The sequence below is a fragment of the Lontra canadensis genome, unplaced genomic scaffold (assembly GCF_010015895.1).
Source record: "Lontra canadensis isolate GAN:19392208 unplaced genomic scaffold, GSC_riverotter_1.0 scaffold7, whole genome shotgun sequence".
Taxonomy (NCBI): domain Eukaryota; kingdom Metazoa; phylum Chordata; class Mammalia; order Carnivora; family Mustelidae; genus Lontra; species Lontra canadensis.
The window spans coordinates 26,504,240-26,530,721 of NW_022631001.1; the positions used below are offsets into that span (position 1 = coordinate 26,504,240).

General features: G+C 38.2%; 1 protein-coding gene across 10 annotated transcripts in view; it reads right to left on the reverse strand.

Annotated features, from left to right (window-relative positions):
- The window catches only part of NUP98 (nucleoporin 98 and 96 precursor), a 118,939-nt gene that overhangs the window by 56,327 nt on the left and 36,130 nt on the right, over window positions 1-26,482 (reverse strand). For 7 of the 10 annotated variants that reach the window (XM_032853242.1, XM_032853240.1, XM_032853239.1 and 4 more), the window contains 4 exons: window positions 20,410-20,502; window positions 12,943-13,083; window positions 4,268-4,401; window positions 869-1,056 (listed from right to left, as the gene is read on the reverse strand). In XM_032853242.1, the coding sequence (XP_032709133.1) occupies window positions 869-1,056; window positions 4,268-4,401; window positions 12,943-13,083; window positions 20,410-20,502 (556 nt within the window). The remainder of the gene's footprint in view (window positions 1-868; window positions 1,057-4,267; window positions 4,402-12,942; window positions 13,084-20,409; window positions 20,503-26,482) is intronic. The other 3 variants (XM_032853244.1, XM_032853243.1, XM_032853241.1) reach the window with 2 other exon arrangements.

Below are 26,482 nucleotides of genomic sequence, written 5' to 3' on the forward strand. Positions count from 1 at the left end.
CAACTCTTCTACATACTTTATGTACTTTTTCCTGTGTAATAATTATTGGTTCAATATCTGTATGTATGGGAATATAAAAATATGTAGATATGGGGGAACCTGGGTGGCTCAGTGGGTTAAGCCTCTGCCTTTGACTCAGGTCATAATCTCAGAGTCCTGGGATCGAGCCCCACATAGGCTCTCTGCTCAGCAGGGCGCCTGCTTCCCCCCCCGCCACCTCTCTCTCTCTGCCTGCCTACTTGTGATCTCTCTCTCTCAGTCAAATAAATAAACAAAATCTTAAAAAATTTTTTAAAAATGTAGATATATTCCTTTTAATTGGTTTGGCCAATTTAAGTTTTAAGAAAAAAGTGTCTTCTGCTTAAAACAAAATTATGTGAAGACCAAAATCTCAAAATAAAACAAAAAACCTGCATACGTAAAACTAGAAGTATATTAATAAAAATATTTTTATGTTAACGATGGTCATCCCTGAGGATGATTATGCCACTTTTATTATTTGTGATATTCCCTATTTTTCAAATTAAAAATAGGGGCGCCCGGGTGGTTCAGCTGGTTAAATGTCTGACTCTTGATTTTGCCTCAGGTCATGACCTCATGGGTCATGGGACAGAGCCCCAGGTCAAGTCACCCCCCCCCACACCCCAGGGTTTGGGCTCTGTGCTAAGTGGAGCTTGCTTGAAGACTTTCTCCCCCTGCCCCTTCCCCTACTCGAACGTGCTCATGCTCTTTCTCTCTCTAACATAAACAGATAAATCTTTAAACAAAACCCTAAACTTTTAACATTTGTACTGCCTTCAGGAAAATAATTATATATCTTATACTTAGTTTAAATTAATATTTTCATTTATGTTGAAAATAAACTCACTTGGGCATGAATGCTCCATTAGCTAAGGATGGCTCATCGTCATCTAACCCATCAAAGAGATGTGACTTGGCTGTGCCTGTTGTTTGTAAAGCCTTTGGTCGAACTCTGGTGGCGGGGCGGGGTGTTAGTTTATAATGAGTAGGTGTAGTGAGAGCCTTCTGGGCTGCTGGATTTGTTGGTTTCAATCTCTGAAAAACAAAAGCAAGTAAAACTCCAGTTTAACTTAAATGTATTATTTGGCCTTAAAAATTCTTAGGAACAGAGTTCAAATATCTCTGCCATTGACCCAGCTAGATACCTCTGTTTATTTTTCAACTAAACCAAAAATCTTAAGCTTCAAAGTAAAATGACATGCACCCATGAATTAATATTCAATTTCTGTGCAATCCAAATCACTCTGGGGAAAAAAAAATAGTATTAGCTCACATTTATTCAAGCATTTAGTAAACGCTGATATTTGCCAGGAGTCAAACACTAAGTACTGGCAATAAAAATAATGAAATAATTTCCCCTGATTTCTGAAGAGACATATAACTAAAACAAAACTTCAGGTTGATTTTGAGGACACCTTTATTATGTTTTTACAACATCTGCAGGATGTTATATATTTGTTTTTCTTAACATTATACATGGGATTATATAACCACTTGAAACAACAATGTCTAACATAATAAAACCTTGTCACAGTTTATGTTTCTCTTTACAGTACAGACTGTTTACACTTCAGCAACAATGAATCTTCCTAGATCTTTTTTGTGATCTCTCACAATTGTGTGCCCCTGCTTGGTATGTCTTGACATACATCTACCAACTTCTCCATATAGACTCAAAAAAAGTTAAATGTTACCTCTTTTGCAAAGCCTTATCAAACTCACCCAAAAATCTACACTCTCCCTTAACATGATACTCACCACTATAACATATTCTATTGAGGGGAGTTTAGTATATCTACTAAGTTGTGCAAGAATCACCACTAAGTCCAGAATATTCCCCTCACTCCAACAAGAAATGCTGTGCCTCCCAATTCCACCCCTTACCCTAGGCAAACATGAATCCCCTTTGTCTCAATAAATTTGCCTAGTCTAGGCATTTTATATAAATGGAATCATGTGGCCTCTTGTGTCGGGTTTCTTTCACATAGCATAATGTTTTCAAGGTTCATCCATGTTTTTTTTTTTTTTAAAATATTTTATTTATTTATTTGACAGACAGAGATCACAAGTAGTCAGAGAGGCAGGCAGAGAGAGAGAGAGGAGGAAGCAGGCTCCCTGCCGAGCAGAGAGCCCGATGCGGGGCTCGATCCCAGGACCCTAGGATCGCGACCTGAGCCGAAAGCAGAGGCTTTAACCCACTGAGCCACCCAGGCACCCCAAGGTTCATCCATGTTATACGGAACATGTTATCAGTATTTCATTCCTTTTTATGACTGAAAGATATTTCATCTTGTGTGTATGTACATACATATATACATACATACACACACATACATACACACAAAAAACATTTTGTTTATCCATTCATCAGCTGACGGGCTATTTTACTACTGTATTTATTATACTGAGCTTGAGTAAATTTAAATTTTATTTATTTATTTATTCGACAGACAGAGATTACAAGTAGGCAGAGAGGCAGGCAGAGAGAGAGGAGAAAGAAGGCTCCCTGCTGAGCAGAGAGCCCTATGTGGGGCTCGATCCCAAGACCCTGGGATCATGACCTGAGCCGAAGGCAGAGGCTTAACCCACTGAGCCACCCAGGCACCCCTGAGCTTGAGTAAATTTAAACACATTAACAGATCCAATCTTTCTCATTAAGTAAATAGCAAGCTCTTAGAAGATGTTCTTGTTTTCGTTTTGTATCCTCAGCAGTAAACACAGTGACTAGCACATACTTAGGTCTATAATTATGCTGCACAAATAACAAATAATTTTTTCATTTCTTTTTAAAAGTAGGCTCCACGTCCAGCACAGAGCCCAGTGCAGGGCTTGAACTCATGATCCTAAGGGTGAGATCAAAAGTCAGACACTAAGGAGCCTGGGTGGCTAGTGGTTTAAGCCTCTGCCTTTGGCTCAGGTCATGATCCCAGGGTCCTGGGATCAAGCCCTGCATCCGTCTCTCTGCTCAGCAGGGAGCCTGCTTCCTCCTCTCTCTCTGCCTACCTGTGATCTCTGTCTGTCAAATAAATAAAATCTTAAAAAAAAAAAAAAAGTCAGACACTTAACTGACACCCCACAAATAATTTTTATCTAAGCAAAACTTACATTTATACAGCAGGGTTAAAAAGTACTTTAAATTCCTATCTTACTTCTCTTTATAACTAGTTATAAGGTAATTCAAGAACCAGTTAAGGAAGAAGTGAGATGACATAAATAACTGAATAATAGTATCTGTAGACTGACTAACTTATTATAAGCCAGGCATGCATTATCTCATTTAATGCTCAAGATTAGACAGTATTACTATTCTCATTTTACAAATGAAGAAACACATTTGGAGGCAAAAAGATACCCTCAAGGGGCGCCTGGGTGGCTCAGTGGGTTGAGGCCTCTGCCTTCAGCTCAGGTCATGATTCCGGGGTCCTGGGATCGAGCCCCACATTGGACTCTCTGCTCAGCAGGGAGCCTGCTTCCTCCTCTCTCTGCCTGCCTCTCTGCCTACTTGTGATCCCTATCTGTCAAATAAATAAATAAAATCTTTAAAAAAAAAATACCCTCAAGGCCTTGGATTGTACAAAGTAACACAAGGATTAAACAGACCAAAGCCTACTTTTAATCCACACCACAGCAAGAAGATCATCTCAGAGCATAAAAAATTAAGACAAAGTAAGTGTAGAAACCAGAAGAAAAGATTTTGCTATGGCACTTAAGAACATCTTGATTTTAGGAAAATCAGCCTCTCTGAGCCTTGGTTTGCTCAACTATAAAATGGGAATAATAATACATGCCTTGGGTGCCTGGGTGGCTCAGTAGTTTAAAGCCTCTGCCTTCAGCTCAGGTCATGATCCCAGAGTTCTGGGATCGAGCCCCACATTGGGCTCTCTGCTCAGCAGGGAGTCTGCTCCTTCCCCCGCCCCTGGCCTGCCTCTCTGCCTACTTGTGATCTCTGTCAAATAAATAAATAAAATCTTTTAAAAAATAATAATAATACATGCCTTATTTCAGGTATTGAAAAGTCTCAGCCCTCACCTCCAGTCCAGTGTTCATTTCACTGTTTTAGTCATGCTGCCTTCCAGATACAGCAAACATAATGTATCTCTTGACTTAGTGAAAAGCATAGATAATGTATCTTTAAAACGTACTTATACCTAGCTTTGTTTAGATTCTATATGTAAGAAATTATATTCTGCACATTTAGTTTCTCTTGATCTGAGAATAAACTTCACAAAAGCATCCTTAAATTTACCTCTTCTTTCTTCTTAGGGTCTGACATGGGATTCCGGAAGAGAGGAGAGTCTCCAAAAGGTGAGTATGTTAAACTATTGATGTGCTGTTGGAGAACAGCTTGCTGGGCAGCAGAAGCATTGGGATCGGTCAGAGCTTTTTGAAAAAAAAAGAAAAGAGAAGGCAAGATGTCAGTCTAGGGATCCAAAGCAGTTATAGCAAGAGAACACAGAATCATTTGGAGAGGTCTTCAAAACGTTCAGACTCACTCAATGGCATTATTGGTGGAGTGCAGAGGAGCAAACGGTGAAGAAAATTAACAGTCAAACTAATGGGTAAAAGAATCGAAGAGGCATTTCATATGAGACAACACACACTTAGATGTTCATTGTCACTAATAATCAATGAAATGAAATTTAAAACAACCTTGAAGAAATATTTTATATCTACCTCATTATCTATCAGTGCCACAGCTATATGAAAAGAATTACAGTCTTCCCTTCTAGAAACATCATAAATTGGTTTACTCTGTCTAAAAGAAACAAAAAGATCGTACACAAACAAATACTATTTTTGTATTTTTTTATCCTACTCATTTCAATCATGGAAATTTAACCCCAGGGTTTAATTAAACTAGAAACAAAGAAATGTTTGTAAATATTCAATAAATATTGTCTGTAATTGTTATGACTTGGAAACAACCTATATCCAACATTAACAGTTGTAAAAATCAAGCTACATCAACATGATGGGTTAAATAGTTATTCAAAATAATGACAATGTGTTTCACAGTGGAAATAAGGAATATCTTAGGCTTAATTTAGGAAGTAAAAATTCCAGAATAAAAAATATTAAGTACACTAAGACTATCAAGTAAGAAAGGGGCAAACAAAAAATGGAAATGGCTGTTAAGTTTATTATTTACATTTAATATGCATATTATATTCAAGTAAAAATTGAAAGAAAAAATATCACTAAAGAAAATCTAATTTTCTTTTAAAGTGTGAAAACACGTAATTATTCACAGAGAATTTAGGGAATAGACAAGGAATGATGATCTATAATCACACAGTAAAAAACAAACAAGAAAACCCCTGCAACTATTTGTGTTATACCCTGATTGAAGAAACTCCAAAATATTTCAAAAAATACTGACTAAAAAAAATTAAATCATACCTAAGTCACTTTAGAGATAAAAATGCTTTCTTCCTTTATAAGTGTTTAAAACATGGCTAATGCCAAAATACAGTAAGATAATTTACACTGAAGGAGTCCCACAAACAAAACATTTGGAAAAAAACACACAGTAGCAGCAAAAACAACAAACACTAGACAGCTAAAGCTAAATTAGTGAAAAAGGGGTAAATCCACCTTAGTCAAATTAAGCTTTCTTAAAATCAGCTGTATTAATTAAATACTAAAATACTATATGCTAATATGTAAGGAGAGAGTACAAGTTTGCTCAAGACTGTGAAACCTGGAGCACCTGGGTGGTTCAGTTGGTTAAGCAACTGCCTTTTGCTTAGGTCGGGATCCCAGACTCCAGGGATAGAGTCCTGCATCTGGCTCCCAGCTCCACGGGGAGTCTGCTTCTCCCTCTTATCTCCTCCTCTCTCATGCTTTCTCTCACTCTCTCCCTCTCTCAGATGGACAAATAAAATCTTAAAAAAAAAAAAAAAAAGACTATGTAACCCAGAGATGTCATTTTAAAGAGCATATAGCAAATCATCATGTATTCAGAAAGTTCTGAAATCCAATTTAAGTATCAGTGAGAAAAAAATATAAAAAAGTAGCTTTGGTACAAAGTGCCACACAGTAACAGCATAATGTTATTATATGGACTATTCAAGGAGACTCAAGAAACCCCTGCACGCTTTTATAAGAATTCTAATATTCACTAGTCAGTCTGTTACTTGACAGGCAATTATCCATCAAAAATAACACTGACCTGCACCACCTGATCCCACCATTAACAAGTGTAATAGGTCACCCTATCTGGGCTTACTCAAGAGAGTAAGAACTCCTTTTACAAATCCAAACGTAATTAGGAAAAGTGTGTGAACAGGATGTTCTTATTTTTCTATGTTTAAATATGAAATGTTCTCTAAGTTAACTGTATTACTTAAAATATAGATGAGAGCTGATATGTTAGCAAAAAGCATAAGCACTAGTTGTTTTATTTATGTTTTATGTTTGTGTTATATTCAATTCTGGTCACAATAATTTGAAAATATACTGAAAAGCCACATCATGACCAAATGATTAAAGGGGACGGGAAAAAGTATAAAAAATAAAGTCTGAGAATAGAAAAACCTGATGATATTTTATCTGGAAAAAGACAATACGGTTACTGCAAACAAACTCTAACAGACTGGTTTGCTTAGCTTAGGAGGTAAAAGTAGAATCACTGAATGGTAATTCTACGGAGTCATGTTTTGGTTTCTAAACAACCTAAATAAAACAATGGATGAGATTGACTTGGAAAACTGTAACTGAGGAACTCCCACATTAAGACAGAATTCACATTAGCTCTAAAGCACCTTCGAACAAACATTCTATGATGCAAAGATATACATTCTTTTTCTTTGGTTTCTACTATTAACAGAGAAAGATAATTATCATATGATCTCACTGATATGAGGAATTTGAGAAACAAAACAGAGGATCATAGAGGGAGGGAAAATGAAACAAGACGAAACCAGACGGAGACAAACCATAAGAGAATCTTAATCTCAGGAAACAAACTAAGGGTTGCTGGAGGGGTTAGAGGTGGGAGGGATGAGGGGGCTGGGTGATGGGACATTGGGGAGGGTGTATGTCAAGGTTGAGTACTGTGAACTGTGTAAGACTGATGAATCATAGACCTGTACCCCTGAAACAAATAATACATTATATTCTAAAAGGGAATACAGCTACTTTTAAATGTGTGGTAACAGTACCATATGGAACTGTAATATCAAATGCTCATATCAAGAACTTTTAATTGACTTTAGGAAAAGACGAATTATCAAAAATCATTCAGGGGGTGCCTGGCTGGCTCAGTCAGAAGATAATGCTACTCCTAATCTTGGGGCTGTAAGTTCAAGCCCCAAAGTTGGGTATAGAATTTACTTAAATAAATAAAACTTTAGAAAAAAATTTAAAAACCCAGTGGGGCATCTGGGTGGCTTAGTCAGTTAAACGTCTGCCTTCAGGTCAGGTCATGATCCCAGGGTCCTAGGACTGAGCCCCACATGGGGCTCCCTGCTCAGTGGGGAGCCTGCTTCTCTCCCTCTCACTCCTCCTGCTTGTGCTTTCTCTCTCTCTTTCTAATAAATAAATAAAATTTTGGGGCGCCTGGGTGGCTCAGTGGGTTGGGCCTCTGCCTTCAGCTCAGGTCATGATCCCAGGATCCTGGGATGGAGCCCTGCATTGGGCTCTCTGCTCAGCAGGGGACCTGCTTCCCCCTCCCTCTATGGCTGCCTCTCTGCCTACTTGTGCTCTCTCTCTCTGTCAAATAAATAAGTAAAATCTTAAAAATAAATAAATAAATAAAATCTTTAAAAAAGAAAAGAAAGAACGAACGAACACTGGGTGCCTGGGTGGCTCAGTCCGTTAAGTGTCTGCCTTTGGGGGCGCCTGGGTGGCTCAGTGGGTTGAAGCCTCTGCCTTCGACTCAGGTCATGGTCCCAGGGTTCTGGGATCAAGCCCCGCATCGGGCTCTCTGCTCAGTGGGGAGCCTGCTTCCCTCCCTCCCTCTCTGCCTGTCTCTCTGCCTACTTGTGTGATCTCTGTAAATAAATAAATAAAATCTTAAAAAAAAGAAAAAGTATCTGCCTTTGGCTCAGGTCACGATCCCAGGGTTCTGGGATGGAGTCCCAAATCGGGTTCCCTGCTCCATGGGGGAACCTGCTTCTTTCTCCCTCTGCCTCTCTCTCTCTCATGAGTAAATATATTTTTAAAAATCTTTTAAAAAAATTTAAAAACCCAAACTATTCAAAACACTACCATCTAAAAATGGCAGGTTACAATATTTATGGTACATCCTTCTATTGAAAACAACTAAAACTAAGGAATATAAAGGAAAGTGAAAATATCTTTTAACGATAAAGTTGATTCTAATGTTCACACAAATCAGTTAGACTTCTAATTCACCTCAACACCAAAGATCTAAGTAAAATCTGTTTTTTTTAAAGAAGATTTTATTTATTTGAGTGGTGGGGAGAAAGAGAGTACACGTGCATGCACAAACAGTAAGAAAGTACAGAGGGAGAGGGAGAAGCAGGCTCCCCACAGAGCAAGAAGCCTGATGCAGGGCTCAATCCCAGGACACCAGGATCATGACCTGAGCCATGGGCAGATGCTTATCCAACTGAGCTGCCCAGGTGCCCCTAAGTAAAATCTACGTTTAAAACAAAAAAATATATATATATCTATAACCCACAATGACAAAGAATGGGACATAACAAATGAACAGAAGAGAAAATGTAACAAATTTCTAGGGGAAAGAAGTGGACAAAGGAGTGACAAAGCAGGATAGAGCAAAGTATAGCTTAGAGTACATTCAAAGGGTGTAAGAGCCCAAGGTGGAGCATACCTGCCCTGTAGAATCTCAGAAAAATTAGGGATTCAATGACACCAAGTTCGATGAAGTGAGACTGAAAGCAGGAGAGATGAACCAATGCAAAGTACATACACAAAACACCCATACCTTCATCCTCTTAATCCCTGATCCTCAACAGATAAGCCAAACATCAGAGAGTGTGCCTCTGATGAAACCAAGTTAACACACAGAAAGAACAAGGGCAGCTAGTTTCAGTACTTGCATCATCCCAGAGCTAAGAATGTGGCATTCTAACAATCAGAGGACCCGTGGATAATAGTTGGTTCCTGAATTACTTACCTTAAAGTGAAACTTACTGGTAAACAAGCTCTACTCATATACATACAATGTCAGTAAGCTTTTTATTATTTTATTCTTGAATATGAATGGTAAAGATCACAGAACATTAAAGAGTAGGACCAAAGCAAAAATAATCCTGAAGATTTAAGGCACAGAAAAATCCTAAAAAAATTTTTTAATGCCAGTTAACAAAGTTTCAAGAAAAAATTGCATCTAAGAACTGGATGCTTGAGAAAGGGAACTTTCAGAAATAAGAAAGAATTCTTTTAAGTTGAGGGGCACCTGGGTGGCTCAGTGGGTTAAAGCCTCTGCCTTCGGCTCGGGTCGTGGTCCCAGGGTCCTGGGATCGAGCCCCGCGTGGGGCTCTCTGTTCAGCAGGGAGCCTCCTTTCCTTCCTCTCATTCTGCCTGCCTCTCTGCCTACTTGTGATCTCTGTCTGTCAAATAAATAAATAAAAATCTTAAAAAAAAAAAAATTCTTTTAAGTTGAAAAAAAGAATTCAAAAGGACGATTTACAAGACATTCAGAAACCTCCTGAAAAATACAAACAAAGTTTAAAAATCAAGCATTAAGACAGAAATGGTGCACATGAGTGGCTCAGCTGGTTAAGTGTCTGACTCTTGATCTTGGCTCAGGTCATGATCCCAAGGTTGTGAGATCAAGCCCCACATGGGGCTCTCTGCTCATCGGGGAGCCTGCTTCCCTCCCTCTCTCTGCCTGCCTCTCTGCCTACTTGTGATCTCTGTCAAATAAAGAAATAAAATCTTAAAAAAAAAAAAAAAAGAATCTCCCTGACATGGGGAGGGTATGTGATATGGTGACTGCGATGAAGTGTGTAAGCCTGACGATTCACAGACCTGTATATGTTAGTAAAAATAATAATTTAAAAAAATTTATTAAAAAAAAAAAGAATCTGACAAAGCATAAGAGACTCTTTTTAAATTAACATTTTCATGTATTATTAGCCCCAGGGGTACAGGTTTGTGAATCATCAGGCTTACACATTTCACAACACTCACCATAGCATATACGCTCCCCAATGTCCATAACTCCACCACCCTCTCCATACCCCCCTCCCCCACGGCAACCCTCAGTTTGTTTTATGAGATTAAGAGTCTCTTATGGTTTGTCTCCCTCCCGATCCGATCTTGTTTCATTTTTTTCCTTCCCTACCCTCCAGACCCCCCACTTTGCCTCTCAAATTCCTCATATCAGGGAGATCATATGATAACTGTCTTTCTCTGATTGACTTATTTCGCTCAGCATAATACCCTCTAGTTCTAGCCATGTCGTTACAAATGGCAAGATTTCATTTCTTTTGATGGCTGCACAGTATTCCATTGTGTATATATACCACCTCTTCTTTATCCATTCATCTGTTGATGGACATCTAGGATCTTTCCATGCTTTGGCTATTGTGGACACTGGTGCTATAAACATTTGGGTGCACGTGCCCCTTTGAATCACTACATTTGTATCTTTAGGGTAAATACCCAGTAGTACAATTGTTGGGTCGTAGGGTAGCTCTATTTTCAACTTTTTGAGGAACCTCCATGCTGTTTTCCAGAGTGGCTGTACCACTGTGGAATTCCCACTAACAGTGTAGGAGGGTTCCCCTTTCTCCGCATCCTCGCCAGCACCTGTCGTTTCCTGACTTGTTAATTTTAGCCATTCTGACTGGTGTGAGAGGTGGATCTCATTGTGGTTTTCATTTGTATTTCCCTGATGCCAAGTGATGTGGAGCAATTTTTCATGTGTCTGTTGGCCATAAGAGACTCTTAATCTCGGGAAACAAAACAGGGTTGCTGGAGTGGAGGGGTGTAGGAGGGATGGGGTGGCTGGGTGATGGACTCTCGGGAGGGTATGTGCTATGGTGAGTGCGAAGAATTGTGTAAGACTGATGAATCACAGACCTGTAGCCCTGAAACAAATAATGCATTGTATGTTAATAAAAAAAAAAAAAAAAAGAATCTCTCTCTCCCCTGTCCCTCCCCCCACACTAAAAACAAAAAAAAACTTAAAAAAAAAAAAAAAAGACAGGGTATAAGCAATTCAGTGAAATTTCAGGACAAAGGGAAAATCCTAAATGCTTGTGGGGGTAGAAGTTGAACAAGTCTCAAGAATCAGAAAGGCATCAGACTTCTCATCATATAATGGTTAATGCAAGCAATATAGTCCAAGTTCTGGGATAAATTTTCACACTAGAATTCCCTAACATTAAAGCATGAGGAACAAAAAAAGGTATTTTCAGACCTATAAGTGATCAAAGTTTACCGTTCATATACACTTTACTTAAAAACACATTCCAGACAATTCAGGAAATAAATAAAAGGGAAAAACCTACACCTAGGACAGAGCAGTTCCCACTAAGTATACTTGAAGGGAATAATGGAAGCGATGATGAAGGCCTACGGAATAATCAAGAGTTCACACTGCTGCAGGGGGCAATGACTTATCCAAAGTAAAAGAATTCTGATACCACTCTTAAGAATTTGAACCAATTTAGGAAGGTAATAAGAGCAGGTAATCCAAGGGGGAAAAAGAATTACAAATTCCAGGAGAACGAAAAAGCTGTATAAAAAAAGTGTTTATGTGGCTGGGCGGCAATACTTTCACAGTTGTGATAATATGCTGTGTTCACATTTACGACTTTTAAACTATTCTTTTATCAGAGAAAAGATGAAGGTAATAATTATAGGACAGAATACATTATCATTGTTATCAATATGAAAATATAAAGATGGCAAAAGAAGAAATGAGGAAAAAAAAAGAAGGGTAAGAAAGGGCACTAATACCCTTACTTATCAAGGGGACTCAAGAAATACTCTCTCAGTTGACAGAATAAGTAGAAGTATGTAGGGACATGGCTTAAATTTGCAAAAGGCTTATTCAAATGTGGTACACAGATCATGACAATATGGGAGAAATTCATCGTACATCTTTCTCTTGCTCTCTCTCATTCACTCTATTTATGCCAGGTGATAATGGTTTTTGTTTTTTTTAATCTCCAAAGAACAAATTTCTTTTAAAAAGACATTTAAGCTAAAAAGTTAATTTTAAGTTAAAAACAATAACAACAGAGGTAGGAGGCAGGAGGGCAAAAACTAGAAAAGGGTATTCAAATGAATGAAGTATAAAAGACACTCCAGGGGCGCCTGAGTGGCTCAGTGGGTTAAGCCTCTGCCTTCGGCTCGGGTCATGATCTCAGGGTCCTGGGATCGAGCCCCGCATCGGGCTTTCTGCTGGGTGGGGAGCCTGCTTCCGCCTCTCTCTCTCTCTCTCTGCCTGCCTCTCTGCCTACTTCTGATCTCTCTCTGTCAAATAAATAAAAAATAAATCTTTAAAAAAATAAATAAAAATAAATAAATAAATAAAAGACACTCCAGTAGAGAAAACTAAACTAAGGTATTTAGTAACATAGCTCTATTAGGAGAAGTGAATAAAGAACACAGGTAGGTGGTAAGTGAGCTCTATTTCTCATCTATCATTAACAAGTTAAATTTACTTAAGACTTAATAAATAAAGCACAACACAGCAATATAAGCAAATCATTTAGAGATATGAACTTAACTATAAACCAGGAAACAAAGTGGCAGTAACAAAGCAGTCTCTTTAGGGGACCAGGCCTGGGAGTGGGGAAGCAGAAAAGGCCAGGATCCATTGCAAGCCCTTCTGCACCACATGACTATTAAGTGATGTGTGTCTGTGTACCGCTTTGGTAGGGGTGGGATGGACTGGGAGGAAAATCAGGTCACCAAGTCAAGTTTTAGCAAGAAATAAATGGAGTAAAGCCTTCTAAAGTGACTGACACTTACCTACTGGGGCCTGGGGGGCTCCAAAGCCCAAAGTGGCTGTCGTAGTATTAAATCCAGGGGCCCCAAAGGCTCCTGTACCAAGAGGCCCTCCGATCTTAGGTTGGTTGTTCCCAAACAAAGATGCCTGTCCAGCACCAAGAGCTATGGAGACAAGAGGAAAGAAAAAGTGCCACAGGAGATCCTTTGAATGTTATGCCAGAGGTCAGTTATTAAAAATATAATACATTTGGAAACTTCATAATGACCACTCATTTCAACAAGAGGTAATACAGTAAATGCTAATTATTGCCAGGCACTGTGCTGAGTACATTATATACATCAGAGGCAAAATATTTAACCTCTCTGTGCTTCAGTTTCCTCAACTATAACATGAGATAGTAATACATAGGTATTTATCCTAAGGCTAAAATGAATAAACACATATTAAGCATTTAAAAGAGGACTGGTAGATACTAATACTCATTAAATATTAGCTAGTATTTCAATTAATCTTCATAAGCCCGAAGTAGGTAATATCCACATTTAACAGATGAGAAAAGTGAGGATTTAGTAATCAACTCAATGTCATAAATGTAATAAATGGTGAAAACAAGGTTCAAACCTTGGTGCATCTGCCAATACAATTAGGGTTCTTAATTGCTACACTACAGTAATACAGAGTTTGAAAGAATTTAAAAAAATATTCAAGTCTCCTTAAATTCCAGTATTTGCAAATCAAAAAATGAAGCTGAACCAATCACAATGTCATCTTTTTAACTAACATACAGGCTAAACTATAGAAAACCAAACCCGATACATCTTCTTTGAACAGTGAGCAAGAAAAGTAATACTTTCAAATATGCCATCTCATGAAAACTACTTTATACCAAGATAAACGTCTTGTTTTCTAAAAAGCTAAACAGGGGCACCTGGTTGGCTTAGTTGGAAGAGCATACACTTCTTGATCTTGGGGTTGTGAGTTAAAGCCTCACTTGGAATACAGAGATTAAGTAAGTAAGAAAAAAAAGAAAGAAAGAAAACTAAACGCCTTGTGATGTGCTTACCAAGCAGACTCAAGTTTCATCATGAATCAGACCAGATGGAATAAAAACTTATTTTCACTAAGGGGAAACCCACTGCAGAAACTTATGTTTTAAATCTTAATGAATTTTGCTTATGGATCTTGTTGTTGGCAGTGAAAATGGGGTAAATTTGCTTAGAATAAATTATTGGCATACATTTTTTTTTTAAATTTCCATCCCCTCCTGCTGAAAAAGTTACCGGCAATTTAGAAGATCTAAAGTTCCTTTTAAAGCAATAATGAAGTGAGATAAAAATCACTTCAAAGATAAAATACTTAAGAGGTCAAAAATATTGAGGGAAACCAGGGTGGCTCAGTCAGTTAAGCTTCTGACTTTTTTTTTTTTTTTAAGACTTTATTTATTTATTTGACAGATAGAGGTCACAAGTAGGCAGAGAGGCAGGCAGAGAGAGAGGAGGAAGCACGAGCAGGGAGCCCGATATGGGGCTCGATCCCAGGATCCCGGGATCATGACCCGAGCCGAAGGCAGAGGCTTTAACCCACTGAGCCACCCAGGCACCCCAGCTTCTGACTCTTGATTTCAGCTCAGGTCACGGTCTCAGGGTGTGAAATCAAGCCCTCCATTGGGCTCTGTGCTTGCTCAGTGTGCAGCCTGCTTGAGATTCTCTCTCCCTCTCCACTTGCTTGTACTTTAAGTAAAATCTTAAAAAAAAACAAAAAAAACAACAAACTGCTCAGAGATTATGATTTAAAAAAAAAAAAAAAGGAAAGACAGGAACTCTATACTCAGAGATTCCATACAATATAAATTAGTGAGGGTAACTACTGAATGGACAAAACATTACTTAACTGTATAACCTCATTATTAACAAGAAGACAACAATGAAGCAAAGGGATTATTTCTCCCAAATCCCAGCTTTGGAACAGGAAATGAGACTCCTTTTAACGTTCCAAACCATTAGAAATTGCTGAAAATTCCAAGAAAAACTGAAATTACTTCCTTGAAGGAGAGAGTTTACAGCACAAATTTCAGAATTCTTTATTTTTCCAGGGAACAAATAGCTCTTTACCCCCTGAATAAAAATTTAAAAGAAACCCCAATATATAAATTAGACAGGGACACCGGGGTGGCTCAGTCAGCTAAAGCATCTGTGTTTGGCTCAGGTCATGATCCCAGGGTCCTGGGATCAAGCCCCGCATTGCGCTCTCTGCTCAGCAGGGAGCCTGCTTCCTCCTCTCTCTCTGCCTGCCTCTCTGACTACTTGTGACCTCTCTCTGTCAAATAAATAAAAAATATCTTAAAAAAAAAGGGGGGGGGCACCTGGGTGACTCAGTGGGTTAAGCTGCTGCCTTCGGCCTGGGTCATGATCTCAGGGTCTGGGATCGAGCCCTGCATTGGGCTCTCTGCTCAGGGGGAAGCCTGCTTCCCCACCTCTCTCTCTGCCTGTCTCTCTGCCTACTTGTGATTCTCTGTCAAATAAATAAAATCTTAAAAAACAAACAAAAAAAGAACAAAAAAGGCACTGAGAGGTTCAGGTGACCTGGAAAAAGAGTGTCATAAAGTGACCTGCCTGCATATTGTTCCAATTTATTAATGGAAAAATATGCATTTTATCCAGATCTATCTCCTATTATGCAACTGGATTTTTATGCTTAATGAAAGGGACTTACTAATAGTCCACAAGTTAAGGGACATTCTGATGGAAGATAATGTCAATTTATGAAATGTGGTATATTTATAATTAGTTGTAGGAATCATAAAGCAGAAATATGGAGGGCACCATAGTACTAGCAGCCCTAGAAACTCCAAAGATGTTCAAGAGAAAAGCAAAAATGGTTATATTCCCTTTGAGATCTTCTAATAGACTTTAAAATTTAATTTTATTTATGGTATCTTTTACTTTGGGTAATCTTTCTGTGTATACCTTAGTATAACAATGAACTTTACTAGATGTACCTTTAAATTTATTATTTCATGGAAAATTAAGAACTAAAATTTTTTTTTTAAAGATTTTATTTATTTATTTAACAGAGATCACAAGTAGGCAGAGAGGCAAGCAGTGAGAGAGAGAGAGGAGGAAGCAGGCTCCCCGCCATGCAGAGAGCCCGATGCAGGACTCGATTCCAGGACTGTGAGATCATGATGAGAGCCGAAGGCTGAAGCTTTAACCCACTGAGCCACCGAGGAGCCCCAAGAACTAGAATTTCTTAATATTACCAGGTAATTACCAAGAAAATGCCGTACTATTGATAGTGCCAATGAGAGTTAATATCACTGTCAAATCAGAAACTTATACTCCCATGATTTAATGACTGTTCCTTAGTCTGAGCACATCAGGTGGGAAAATATCACACACCAAAGAATAACATAAAATGTTTTACAGGAAAATTTGTTATTAGGAAATTTTACTGAAGTAGGAGTCTGAATCTCCATCACTCAAAACAAAAGGAGTATGAATCTCTATCACTCAAGATGAAAGGTGCACAGGAACACCCACTTAGCTAATGCTCCAAAAAGACATCACCCAAAGCTACAGTGCTCTTCTGCTTGTGTTGTCAGGAAATGTACAGGCCATGAACGTGGGTATTTACATACAACTCTCTCCAGACACACTGCTCTCAAAGCCTGAAGTCTGCTTTAGCAGAGGTGATCATCAAAGAATTCTAACAGTATAGGCAAAGTGGTTCACAGAACTCTCATTTCCCTACATGATCTACCTGCTGCAAAGGTTAGAGGTGTAAAATTCTTTACTGATTATATTCAGGTTTTAGTTTAGACAAACAAAGCATGAATGAGGGATATATAATAATAGTAAAAATGTTATCTCTTGTCTCTGAGGTAGAATCATTTAAGGAAAACTGAATATACTCAAATAAATGAAAAGGTTGAGATATTACATTCTTGTGGAAGAGAAGATAACAGCAATAGAAAAAAGTTATAAGACATTATATAATTTGGACCATAAGGGAAGGCACTGCTAATAAACTGCAAGACCTAGAAGCCAAAAGGAAAGAACGACAACTTTAACCACATAAAAATGAAACCTGTACCCGACGATACCATAAAATTAAATGATAAACTTAAAGGATTGGTGGATATATCTCTAACAGACATTACAGTAGCATCTTACCTGAGTTTTAGGTTTAAGGTTCACAAACTGTCTAGGGTCAATACTACCCTTGAAAAAGCTTGTAACTTGCCTATGCGAAAGCTAATTTTCCCTCCAGGATTAGAAGAGGACACTGATGTCAAATGATACATTTTGCTTAAGTTCAGGGTTCATGCTACACAAAAAACTAGAGCTTTTTATAATTTTTATTTCTTGTAAAATATATGTAATAGAATTTGGGTAAGTTAAAAAGTTCAAATAAAACTCTACCGTACAACCCAAAAGAGTTAACATCCACAACACATAAAGAACTCTCAAAAACAGATTAAGAAACAATGATTAAATATTATGAACAGGGAATTAAAATATTCAAATGGCCAGTAAACATACATAAGGGTATCCTTCACCAGTGATCAGTGAAGTGCAAATTAGAATACATCAATTTCCACTATCATACATGTAAAGATGAAGAAGTCCAATGATATGGAAAGGCATGGGAAAAATGAGCGCTTTTATACAACGAGAGCAAAAATTCATACTGGCATTCTTTTTGGAAGGCAAATCCATAAGACTGACTAATATGTGTGTATCTTCTGACCCAATTCCAACTAATAATTCCACAGTAATAATAACACACACAAAATTATGTAACAAAGATCTTCATTATTGCATTGCTAATAATATCAAATAACTCCAATGTCTACTAAAAGGAAAAGTGAATTATGGTATATGTATGCATTTACGTATCACATGTACAGATGCACATATACACACAGTGGAATACTAAACAGCTATTGTTAAAGAATAAAGAATAAGTTAGATCTATACATACCGACCAAAGAAAAAAATATATGCCCAAAATGTCATGGGAAATGAAAAAATGAAATACAGAATACCATGTAAGGCAGTTGCTTTCAGTTTGAAACATTTTTGACTGTAGCACACAATATGAAATACAGAGACCCATAACACACATAACTGAAACAAAAATTAAATGATATTTAACCTTACTTTGTACGATGATTTTTGCATTCTAATATTTTTATCCTTAAATGCTATCTGTATAGCACTGTTTAAATATCACATCCAACTAATGTATTTCAGCCTTTGGTTTAAAAAAACCACTCATGTAGGATATGGTTTCTATTTAAGAATATAATAAAAAGGGGCCTCGGTGGCTCAGTCAGTTAAGCATCTGTCTTCGGATAGGGTCATGGTCCCAGGGTCCTGGGATCAGGTCCCACATCAGGCTCCCTACTAATTGGGGAGCCTGCTTCTCCCTCTTCCTCTGTTCCTTCTCCCTGCTCGTGCCCTCTCTCTCAAAAATAAAATAAAAAAATACATAAAACACACACCAAATACAACTGCGTATGTGTGTGCACATTTGAAAAATTTATAAAATGAAAAAACTGTACAAAATGTGCATAAAGGAGTCTGACAAGAACATGCCAAACTTTCAATAGCTGTTACTTCACAACTGAAATATGTTAACTTATCGTGATACTTCCGTAATGTTGAAATTTTTTTAAAGCACTTATATCTTTTATCTGAAAAAGAAAATGGGGAGGCGCCTGGGTGGCTCAGCGCATTGAGCCTCTGCCTTCAGGGCAGGTCATGATCACAGGGTCCTGTGATTGAGCCCTGCATTGGGCTCTCTGCTCAGCAGGGAGCCTGCTTCCCCCTTTGTCTTTGCCTGACTCTCTGCCTACTTGTAATCTCTCTGTCAAATAAATAAATAAAATCTTAAAAATAAAAAAAGAAAAGAAAATGGAAGGAAGTAGTTCATAGTGAGGTTCTATTAGAAAAGAAAGGACAAGGGTGCCTGGCTGCCTGAATTGGTGGAGCATGCAGACTCTTGATCTTAGGATGGTAGGTTCAAGCCCCACATTGGGTATAGAGACTGCTGAAGAGCAAAAATCTTAAAAAAAAAAAAAAAAAAAAAAAAAAAGAGGGGTTTGGCGCCTGGGTGGCTCAGTTGACTAAGCAACTGCCTTCAGCTCTGGTCATGATCCTAGAGTTCCAGGATCGAGTCTGGCATGGGGCTCCCTGTTTCTTCCTCTGACCCCCCTCTTCTCATGCTCGCTCTCCCTCTCTCATTCTGTCTCCCAAATGAATAAATAAAATCTTAAAAAAAAAAAAGAGATGACAAATAAATGATCAGAGCACATAAGGAAAGACAACAGATAACTGGACAGTGGAAACAGAAACCATGGAAATAAGTGGTTTGCAACTAAATGACCACAAACCCATGGTCAGATGACTTGGGAAACAAACAAAATTACATGCTTTAAAAACCTCGTTGATTGGGGTGCCTGGGTGGCTCAGTGGGTTAAAGCCTCTGCCCTTGGCTCAGGTCATGATCCCAGGGTCCTGGGATCAAGCCCCACATCAGGCTCTCTGCTCAGCAGGGAGCCTACATCCTCCTCTCTCTGCCTGCTTCTCTGTCTACTTGTGATCTCTGTCAAATAAATAAATAAAATCTTAAAAAAAAAACCAACCTCGTTGAAACTGTACATGCTAAAGCACTTATTCATTTTTATGACCAATACTACTCTCATTATTGCTTAAAACAGTTTGGCAGGCAGAAGGGTCAATGTCTTCAAAGGCACTAAAAAATAACTGACAATAGTAGGAAGAGAGACAAAGGTGTCCTAGCCCTACATGAAGGTGGAAAGAACCGACAGGTATGCACAGACCTTATAAAACCTATTTGCTAATTACTTTAACTAATGCTCTTACTGCTCTCTTTTACTATTACGGTTATCGGCCTTACTTGATTAACAGTTCAAAGTCTCAAATGCGTACCTGTTACAAAGGCAGCAGGAGGAAAATGAAAGTTAATAATGCCATCATACTGCCAAGTCTCACATTAAATACTAAAAATTCCCAGATAGACTGGGACTATCAGAAGACAAACATCTGGGGCGCCTGGGTGGCTCAGTGGGTTAAGCCCCTGCCTTTAGCTCAGGTCATGATCTCAGGGTCCTGGGATCAAGCCCCAAATCAGGCTCTTTGGTCAGCAGGGAGCCTGCTTCCCCGCACCCCCTCTGCCTGCCTCTCTGCCTACTTGTGATCTCTGTCAAATTAAACAAACAAACAAACAAAAAAAAACAAACATTTTATAGAAAGGGAAGCATACAACTTTTAAGATAAAATGTCCAAATATTTTGAAACCTGGTAAAGCAAAACTGTTGGGAATGTTTTTTTAAGTCCAACTGTAAAAATGCGAATCTAGGCCTTTTATTCTCACGCATATGATCAAACAGAGGTCTTAAGTCCTAGCAATTAGAAAGCCAAGTTCTGTCACTTCCTATATCTCATGGTACAGTTCCTTACCTGTTCCAAATCCTGCACCAAGCCCAGTTCCCAGAGTTCCAGGTCCTGGTTTACTTCCAAAAATACTACTCCCACTGGTATTTGTGCCAAAACCTAAAAGGACAAAAGAATAAGTGGACTGTACTTTTAACATAACTCTCAATTTCCTATTCAAGGGAATTTTTAAAAAAGCAGTCTGACTCTAAGCTTTGCATCCTGTCAGTTATTAATATTTAGAACTCCTAAATGGTAAGCTAACTTAACCTTTTTAAAAGAATTTTAATTTTGATGCCTATGAACATACCCCAAAATCTTCCTACTTATGTTTCAGACATCCATTTAAGCAAAGTGATTGTGCTTGAGCATACACATTCCCTTTGTTCAGGGCTTCAAACCTATTTTTCATGCCTAATTAATGGAAGAAAAATACATCTCCTCAAACTTTCACTAAAAATAATACAGTCAGGGTGCCTAACTGGTTCAGTCAGTAGAGGATGTAGCTATTGACCTCAGGGTCATGAATTTAAGGCCCACAATGGGTAGAGATTACTTAAATAAATAAACCTTAAAAAATACATATATATACGTGTGTGTGTGTTGTGGGGGGGTGTGTGTTTGTGTATATGTGTATATATATATATATGTACATATATGTATATATATATAAAGTAAGACAATTCAAAGACACTTAACTAAAGCAGCTAAGGTTCTTGCTAATAGAAATTCACCTATAAAAATCTCTACAGTAGTTTTGGTTTTGAACAGATAAACAGATGAACCTTGTATCAGCAGTAATGTGTGGCTGGCTGATCACATAGGAGGAACTTAAATGGTGTCATACTCAATTAGCTCATAGGAGCACTCAAGGACTCAACTAGCTGGTATTAAAAGAAAATAATCTATTAATAACTTTTCTTGGGTTAAATTGTTTCATTATCAGATGATGGAGAGTTAGACAAATAATCCTCCTTCACTATGACTTCACATCTAAAGAAAATCCTATGATTCCCCCTTGAAAATCCACAGGTTTCACCAAAAGACACCTATACTACATTCTTGCTATTATTTCCCTTGTGTTCAAATATGTCCATGAAGTTTCTGCACTCCTTTTGGAGCTAAACAGCACATGAGCATATCATTAATTTTTTTTTAAATAAAGATTTTATCATTAAGTAATCTCTACACCCAACATGGGGCTCGAAATCAAGACCCTCAGATCAAGAGTTGCATACTCCAGGGGCACCTGGGTGGCTCAGTCAGCTGAGGTTTTGGCTCAGGTCATAATCTCACGGGTTGTGGGATCAGGCCTGCATTGGCTCCACACTTGGCGGGAATCCACTTGCGGATTCTCTCCTTCTGCTCCTTCCCCAATTCACTCGAGAGCACGTGTGTGAGCAAACACGTGCTCTCTCTCTCTCAAATAAATAGATAAATCTCTAAAACAGAAAAAGAGCTGCATGCTCTACTGAGCCAGATAGGTGTCCATCATTAATCTCTTTGATTAAGGGGGGAAATAAAAATCAATCACTGACCAGCAAACCTTGTTCATGGAACACTTGGAAGTCTTTTTTAAAAGGTACCATGGAGGGGGATTAAGTACTAAAAATAGCAGAGTAAAGAGAGTATTATGATAGGACACTATTGCCAACTAAGAATGTTGCACTTAGTCATGCCAATATTTGGATTAATTATCTCAATGAAATAAATTTAAAAACTTGAAATATTTAAGCAATTCAAAAAGATATTTCTAATGCCACTTAAAAATGCAAGGAATCTGACATCTGATACATTTAATAATTCATACATTCATTAAAAATTTTCTTCAACTGCACTAATTATTAGCCATGCCACAAAATGGGAATACTGCTACTCAAGCACAGTATTTTTTAAAGAAAAAAAAAAAATGGGAAAAATGTACTTGGAGATACTTTGTTCTTTTTGAGTTAAAATTTAACCAGAGAGGATCTTCCAGCCCCGTAAACAGCAGAAAATACGATACTTGTGAACTACCTCAAACCCACACAAGGGAAATAAGTCCCAACTTACACTGTTTATACCACACATTTCCTCCGATTCTTACTGACAAAAGTTGATCAACTCTGTTATTTCAAAACAATTTTTAAGTGAAAATTAGTGGTCAATTAATTTACAACAAAGGAGTCAAGAATATACAATAGGGAAGGACGATCTCTCCCATTAATGGTGCTGGGAAAACTGGACAGCAAAAGAATGAAACTGGACCACCATCTTACACCATAAACAAAAATTAAAGACTTGAACTGTAAGACCTGAAAGTATAAAGCCACCAAGAAGAAAACATGGGCGGTAAGCTCCTGAACACCTGTCTTGGAAATAATTTTTTGGATTTGACACCAAAAGCAAAGGCGACAAAAGCAGAAATAAACAACTGGGAATACATCAAACCAAAAAACTTCTGTACAGCAAAGGAAACCATCAACAAATGAAAAGGTAACCTACTGAATAGGGGGAAATATTTGCAAATCATACATCTCATAAGAGGTTAATATCCAAAATATATAAAGAACTCAATCCAACAGCAAAAACACAATTAAAATTGGGCAGAGGATCTGAGTAGACCTCTTTACAAAGACACGCAGATGGGCAAAAGACATATGCAAAGATGCTCAACATCATTAATCATCAGGAAAATGTTAATCAAAACCACAACAAGATATCCCCTCGTACCTTTCAGAATGGCTATTATCAAAAAGACAAAAAAATAACAAGTGTTGGTGAAAATGTGGAGAAAAGGGAACTCTTGGAACACTGTTGGTAAGCATGCAAACTGCTGTAGACACTCTGGGAAACAGTACACAAAGTCCTCAAAAATTAAAAAAATATAAATTCCATTATGATCTAGCCATCCCACTTCTGGCTATTTATCCAAAGAAAACAAAAAAAAACTAACCCAGGAAGATGTATGCACCCCCATATTCACTGCAGCATTATTTACAATAGCCAAAATACAGGAAATAACCTAAGTAGCCACTGATGGATAAACAGATAAAGATGTGCCACATACATACAATGGAATATTATTCCGCTAATCTTGCCATCTGTGACAACATGGATGGAATCTGAAAGCATTATCCTAAGTGAAATAAGCCATACAGAGAAAGACAAATATATTCTACATGATCTCACTTATATGTGTAATGTCATAAAACACACACACAAAAACAGCTTATAGATACAGACAATAGATTGGTGGTTGCCAGAAGAAGGTGATAGGGGATGGGTGAAATGGGTGAAAGGGGATCTAAAGGTACAAACTTCCAGTTATAAAGTAAGTAAGTCATGGAGGAGTGCCTGGGTGGCTCAGTGGGTTAAGCCTCTGTCTTTGGCTCAGATCATGATCTCAGGGTCCTGGGATCTAGCCCCAAATCCGGCTCTCTGCTAGGTGCGGAGCCTGCTTCCCCCGGTACCCCGCCCCCCTCTCTGCCTGCCTCTCTGCCTACTTGAGATCTCTGTCAAATAAATAAATAACATCTTAAAAAAAAAAAATAAGTCATGGAGATGTAATATATATGGCATGGTGACCATATTAAATACTGTCTTGCATATTTGAAAGTTGCTAAAATAGTAAATACTAAAAGTTCTTATCACACACACACACACAAAAGTATAACTATGTATGGTAACAGATGTTAACTAGTCCTATTATGGTGATCACAATACACAGAAAATTTATTGCCCAGCACCATCTTATCAATACCCAAAGAATCAACCTTATTAAACTGTTGCTCACAAGTGTTGACATAATTCCTCTCGAAACAATTCTACTCCTCCATTCATTCAGAAATTCAGACACTAACTGATAATCACTTTATCTTAAACTCATCCTTCCCAGGAATAATTATTTACTAAGAAAATGAGCTGATGACTCTAAAGAATGCCTTAAGGATCTCTCGACACCTGCTGAAGCAGCAGGTAAACCAATCTTTAACTCTGTGAATTAATCACCAGCCAAATGAAACAGAATCCCATAATGGAAGTGTGACTAACAATAATACAATGATGCTCTAAATCTTTGTATAATCTTACCCCATTTCCAGATTTGTTATGTGGCTTATTTTCAAATCAGAAGACTGTCCACAAACTCAAAACTGATAGCTTCCCAAGAAAACAAGAGTATCAAAGAAAGCCTTACTTAGATAGGATCCCTCAAGGATAGTAATGGGATGTTTAATTCACCCAGAGTAGAACACAACTTGCTACCATGGAACCCCCATCTGACTCAGAGGGAATCCTTATTCTTAGGGACCCATTTATCCACTCATTAATTCATTTTATCAAGTTTTGGTGAGCACCCATTATTCTATGCCAGGCACTAGGTCAACACTGGTGATTACGAAAGAAAAAAACAACTAGGACAATTAAGATTCATTACATAAGCTAGTCAGGCATATTAGATAAAAATGAAATCTTTCGGGGCGCTTGGGTGGCTCAGTGGGTTGAAGCCTCTGCCTTCGGCTCAGGTCATGATCCCAGGGTCCTGGGATCGAACCCCACATCAGGCTCTCTGCTCCGCAGGGAGCCTGCTTCCTCCTCTCTCTCTGCCTGCCTCTCTGCCTACTTGTGATCTCTGTCTGTCAAATAAAAAAATATATATATTTTAAAAAAATGAAATCTTTCACTTTTAAATCATTGAACGTGAGTATAAACAGATTTATGAAAAAAATCTCCTAACAAATCAGAAATTTGCAACGATGGAAGAACATCAAGTATATTTCAGAAACCCAGCCCTTTTTATCATTTTTGCCTATATAAGCACCCAGATTTAAAAAATGTTGTGGTTTTTTTCCTGAACATGAACCATGCTACAAAAAGCATGCATTTTCAAAGGAAGAGCAAATTGGTTCATGAGGGACTAAATGAATCATAGTTATACAATGGCTTATGGCCCTTCAAAGGGCCACAGTACATAAAAAGATAAACAGAACACATGTGGTATTAAAAATCTCACAGGATGAGAAGATGATTAAGAAAAAAATGCTCGGGGCACCTGGGTGGCTCAGTGGGTTAAGCCGTTGCCTTCGGCTCAGGTCATGATCCCAGGGTCTTGGGATCGAGTCCCGCATGGGGCTCTTTGCTCAGCAGGGAGCCTGCTTCCCTCTCTCTCTCTCTCTGCCTGCCTCTCTACTTGTGATCTCTCACTCTGTCAAATAAATAAATAAAATCTTAAAACAAAAACAAAAAAAAAGAAAAAAATGCTCTACAAAGCTTTTCAGAGAAAGACTAACAGTGATGAAAAAAGACTGAAAAACACTATTTACACTATTTTAACACTTAAGTATCTTTCCCATTTTAATTTTATAAAATAAGAAACAAGTACTCAAAATAGATACCCATGCTAACCAAGCCCACTACCTCAAAACCACTCTTTCACAATTAAAAAGCATTATAATTGAAATGATAATCACTACTAAGAGTGAGCGAGCAACACAACAAAAAGGGTTAAAGAGATCAAATTAAATGGGCACCTGGGTGTGCAGTCAGTTAAGCATCAACTCCTGCTTTTAGTTTAGGTCATGATCTCTGGGTTGCTCAGCAGAGTCAGCTTGGGACTCTCCCTCTCTCTCAAAAGCCCCCTCCCCATGCTTGTGCTCTCTAAAATAAACACATAAATCTTTTTAAAAAATCAAATTGGGGGCACCCAGTGGCTCAATCAGTTAAGCATCTGCCTCCTGCACAGGTCATGATCCTAGAGTGCTGAGATAGAGCCCTGTATCAGTGCTCAGTGGGGAGCCTCCTTCTCTCTCTGCTGCTGCTGTTCTCACTCAAATAAAATCTTTATTTAAAAAATCAATCAGGGCGCCTGGGTGGCTCAGTGGGTTAAGCCTCTGCCTTCAGCTCAGGTCATGATCTCAGGGTCCTGGGATCGAGTCCCGCATCGGGCTCTCTGCTCTGCGGAGAGCCTGCTTCCCCCCCTCTCTCTGCCTGCCTCTCTGACTACTTGTGATTTCTTTCTCTGTGTGTCAAATAAATAAATAAAATCTAAAAAAAAAAAAAAAATCAATCAAATTGGGGTGCCTGGGTGGCTCAGTGGATTAAAGCCTCTGCCTTCAGCTCA